The sequence below is a fragment of the Echinops telfairi genome, unplaced genomic scaffold (assembly GCF_000313985.2).
Source record: "Echinops telfairi isolate 266 unplaced genomic scaffold, ASM31398v2 ScPeMD7_655;HRSCAF=1070, whole genome shotgun sequence".
NCBI lineage: Eukaryota > Metazoa > Chordata > Mammalia > Afrosoricida > Tenrecidae > Echinops > Echinops telfairi.
The window spans coordinates 23,290,524-23,295,134 of record NW_022104553.1 but is presented as its reverse complement, the minus strand read 5'-3'; the positions used below and the strand labels follow the sequence as shown (position 1 = coordinate 23,295,134).

Below are 4,611 nucleotides of genomic sequence, written 5' to 3'. Positions count from 1 at the left end.
GTCCTCTCGTCTCCACCAGCCCAGTCGTCTGGTTTGGATTTGTTTCAGGTTCAGTTCTTCCTTTTCTCCCATTCTGTCAGGATCCATCATTTGTGGTCCTGGTTAGATGGTCAGTAGTGGTAGTTGGGCACCATCTAGTTCTGCAGGTCTCAGGGGAGATGAGTCTGTGGCTTGAGTTTATGCTTATTCATGTCCCTTTAAGTGCCTATTATTAGTTTATACCTTTTAACTGATTGAATCTCTGTCTCCTCCCCATTCTGCTTCCCCAGAAAGCACTTTAAAGACGAGAACCAGGTTAGTCTTGTGCTCTTTTTCATTACCGATGCTCAGCACCAGACTGGCTTGTCGGCTAAAAAAATTGGTTGAATAAATGAATGCATGGAAGGAAATATTTCTATGACCTTACCCACTTACCTGACTATGTTCCTTATCTCTCTGAGTATATTCTCCTTATTATGCCTAACGTTCTTCTTGGAGACCTCCAGCAGCCGCAACACCACGTCCTGAGTGTAGCTGTCGGCCAGTTTGATTGTTCCGTAACTGTCGATCCACTTCTGGATGTCATCTAAAGTACCATCCGTCAGACCAACAGAGAAAACGTAAATGAGTGTGGACAATTCCCTCAACCAACGTTGTTCACTTCAACTAGGAGAAGGCAAACTATAGCTGTGGGTCTAATCCAACCCAACACTTGTTTTTGTAAATAGAGTTTTACTGGCACACAGCCACAGCTGTCTGCATGATCTGTGGCTACGTTTGCACTACATGCACAGAACTGATTCAGACCATCCACTTTGGAAGTTGGGCCTTCCTGGAGACTTTTTACCTAAGACTGGAAGATATGAGGGATGATGCCAGGTTCAAGGGGTCAGGTATTCAGGCACTACAAGAATATTTCATAAAGAGGAAGTAACATGCAGAAGTATGCCGGGTTGAGAGAGAACATGACAGGAGGCCAAAGAATGGACAGGATGGTGCCTTCTTTCCATCCCTTCTTTATGACTAACAATGACCTGGGTGAGCCCCATCCACTCCATCTTTGCTTCATCCTGTCCACCCCCCACCCCACCCCGGACCTACCTCCACAGACTTCTGTGTTGAACAAAGGAAAATGCATCACAACAGGTCCAGTTTCCCCTTTAAATATGTAGCAATCAGAGGGGGCTTTGGACCACGCCTGCAGATCCTTCTCTTCCACTGGAGGGAAAGGGATGGCACCGTGGTGGCAGTAGTCAGCAGTAGCCCTGATGGTCTAAAGAAGAGGCAACAGGCACCCGTCTTAGCAGTCAGCTAAAAGACCTCAGGAGCCTGGTGCCCAGAAGAATCTCAGCAAAGACCCAAGATGCAGAGAATAGCAAGGATACGCTTGGAGAGGAACAGAATCTTCTGGAAGCGGTAAAAGATCCCACTTCTGCCACCAACCCCTCAGTCATCTCTGACCTCCCAGAGGGGATAAAAGCACAATGTCCACAAGATTTGAGAGTAACCTTAGGAACTGGGGAGACACAGAGGACAATAAAAAGGGGAGGCAGATGGGTTCCGTGAACCTTAGCTCTATCAGTAACAGCCATCTGGAGTCACCCCATCACATCACGCCAGTCAAAGGGGTCCCAGTATATCTACTTCATGGGGAGGTTTTGGGGAGAACTTAAATATTCCACACCACGTCCCCAGGTGGTGCCAAAGGATGAACTGCTCAGCTACCAAGGCTCCGTCGCTAACCAAAAGGTTAGAGGTCTAGTGTTCACTTAGTGCACCAGTTCTCAACCTGTGGGTCACGACCCCTTGGGGGGGGGTGTCCAACAACCCTTTCACAGGGGTCGCCTGATTCATCACAGTAGCAAAATGACAGTAATGAAGTAGCAAGGAAAATAACCTTATGGTTGGGGGGTGGTCATCACACGAGGAACTGTATGAAGGGGTCGTGGCATGAGGAAGGTTGAGAACCACTGACTTAGTGGCCCCTCCAATGAAAGATCTGGTGATCTACTCGTGAAAAAGGCAGCCACCGAGGGAGCACTGTTCCACTCTGATACACAGACTTCGTTTGACCGTACACTAGACCAGACACTAGCCAGGTAGGAAGCCCCCACCCTCCCCACCCCACCTGAGAGGTGCACACCTGAGGGAGAAGATTCACAGGTAGAGAGTAAAACTGAAATACACCCAACAGACAGGGATGGTAGACGGGGGCCCAGCTGCTGATGAGATAGATGTTCTGTGAGGACGCGGGGTCCAAGGAGTCCTCCAGCTGGTTGTGGGAGACCAGCAGCTTGCTGATGTGGCCAGAGTCCTCAGAGTGGCTCCACTCCATCTGAAGGGCTGCATTCACTTGACCACCCTGACTCCCAGTCAGCATGCTTCCCCGCACCCCACCCCACCCCGCCCAGGGCTACTCCCAATACTCTCTGGGTTACCTCAAAAGGATCCCCAGCGCTGAAGTCAAAGGAGAGGATGAGATCAGCCTTTCGAGTTGGAGGTAGAACAAGCGGGTAGGAGGCGTTGATGGCAAGGCCAGCGTCCACCAAGTGCAGGAATTCCTCCTGCCCACTCATGGCCTCGTCTCTGACGTCACCTGCAGAACCCGGAAGGGAGTGTGTTGGCCCCGCCTCCTCAGACCGGAAGTGAAACTTGTAAGTGGCGCCCCCTTGCGGGTCAGAGCCGAGCTGCACCCACAGGATTGTCGGTGGCCGATTCTTCCAGAGGGGCCTTTTGTGTTAGTCTGGGTTGACCAGAGAAACAGATCCAGGGCACTCATATATATGTAAGAGAGAATTTTAAAGAAGGAGCGATTGTATATTAAGAAAACAGAGCCACGTGGAGACCCACGCCAGCGTGGAGATGCTTCCATCGCCACTGGAGCCACAAGACTTCCCACCCACTTGGCCTGTGCTCTTCCTGCATTTGGCATCATTGCATGTGTTGTGTGAGTCTGAAGAGGAATTTACAGACTGGTATTGGACATATGGACTAATATCGGACTGACAGACCTGACGTGGACTGAGCTTGGATGTTTTCTTAATATACAGTTACCCTTGATATAAAGCTCTTTGTTATACACGTGTGAGGGTCTCTGGATTTGTTTCTCTAGTCTACCAGGACTAACAGACCTTTCTTCCAAAGTAGACCCCCAGCCTTTCCTTCTGAAGAGCCTCTGGCAGCACGGGTAGTGGGATGGGAGCTTGAACCATCAACCGGTGCCTTGACCATCTGCACCACCTCAAGGACTCCTTGTAAATATTATGAAGGGGGAAAATGATAATTCTCACGGTTGGTGAGGGTGGTGTCAAATGGCTTCCCTCATGTTTTGCTGCTGGGAGAGCAAATGCATCCAGCCCCTCTGGGGAGAGATTTGAAGATGAAACTGCCATTCATTCCCCTGACCTGGTGATCCCATATCTGGCAGTGCATTCTAAGGCGAGAGTATTGATACAGTGCTAAAGGTTGGTGGTTTGAATTCAACCCCCCGTCCTCCCCCCAAAAAGAAAAAGACAAAACTAAACCAAACTCACTGCCGTGGAGTCAATGCTGACTCCCAGAGACCTTTGTAGGACAGGGTTAAAACGAATCCCTCTGAGTTTCTGAGACTATAACTGTTTGTAGAAGTTTTAGAAAGCCTCGTCTTTCTCCACGTAGCCACTACTCCACCAGAGCTCCTGTGAGTTCACCCCAGAGGTGGTGTCAAACCCTCTAACACACACACACACACACACACACACGTACACACACACAGGGCTGCCAATCTAACACACACACCGGGCTGCCATTAGTCAGAACCGAACCCACAGCAGCTAACAACAACAACAACAAATCTCACTGCTCAAGATATCAAATTGATTCTGACTCACAGAGACTCTACAGGGCAGAGTAGAACTGCCCCACTGGGTGTTCAAAACTGTCACTTTAAAAAAACAGTTTTAGCGGGGGCTCTTACAGCTCTTATCACAATCCATCCATCCATTGTATCAAGCGCATGTGTACATATTTTGCCATTATCATTTTCAAAACAGTTTCTTTCTACTTGAGCCCTTGGTATCCGCTCCTCTTTTTTCCTTCCCTCCCACCAAGGCTGTCATCTTTATGGAAGCAGGTGGCCTCTGCTTTCTCCCAGGGTGGCTAATGGGTTTGAACCATTGACCTTCCAGTCAGGAGCCCAATGTTTAATAGATTCCAACTCATATAAACATAACCTCTCTTAAATGTCAAATATTTGAAACGTTAAAAGTGAAGCCTTTAAAATTTGGTTTCCACCTCATGCCCATCTGTGAAACCAAACCAAACTCCCTGCCATCAAGTAGATTTCTATTCATGGAGACCCTGTAAGACTAGAACTTCCCCCATAGGTTTCCAAAGCTATAACTGTTTATAAGAGTAGAAAGCCTTCTTTCTCTCACCAAGCGGCTGCTGGTTTTGAACGGCCAACCTTGTGGTTAGCAGCCCAACTTGGAACCACTATGCTACCAGGGCTCCTCCCATTTGTAAACATAGCTTTTATATGCTCTGGGAAATAGGGGCGGTGGTGGGAAGCAGGCAACCCACTTTATTCTAAGGTGATGTCGGTGATTCCGGCAGAGAAACCCCTATGACAGGGATCCTCAAACTACAGCCCAC

General features: G+C 48.8%; 1 protein-coding gene across 1 annotated transcript in view; it reads right to left on the bottom strand.

Annotated features, from left to right (window-relative positions):
• The window catches only part of PLA2G4C (phospholipase A2 group IVC), a 43,448-nt gene that overhangs the window by 6,943 nt on the left and 31,894 nt on the right, over positions 1-4,611 (bottom strand). The window contains exons 10-12 of the mRNA XM_045292650.1: positions 2,418-2,575; positions 1,081-1,252; positions 415-565 (exon numbers count right to left, since the gene is read on the bottom strand). Coding sequence (XP_045148585.1) covers positions 415-565; positions 1,081-1,252; positions 2,418-2,575 — 481 coding nt within the window. The remainder of the gene's footprint in view (positions 1-414; positions 566-1,080; positions 1,253-2,417; positions 2,576-4,611) is intronic.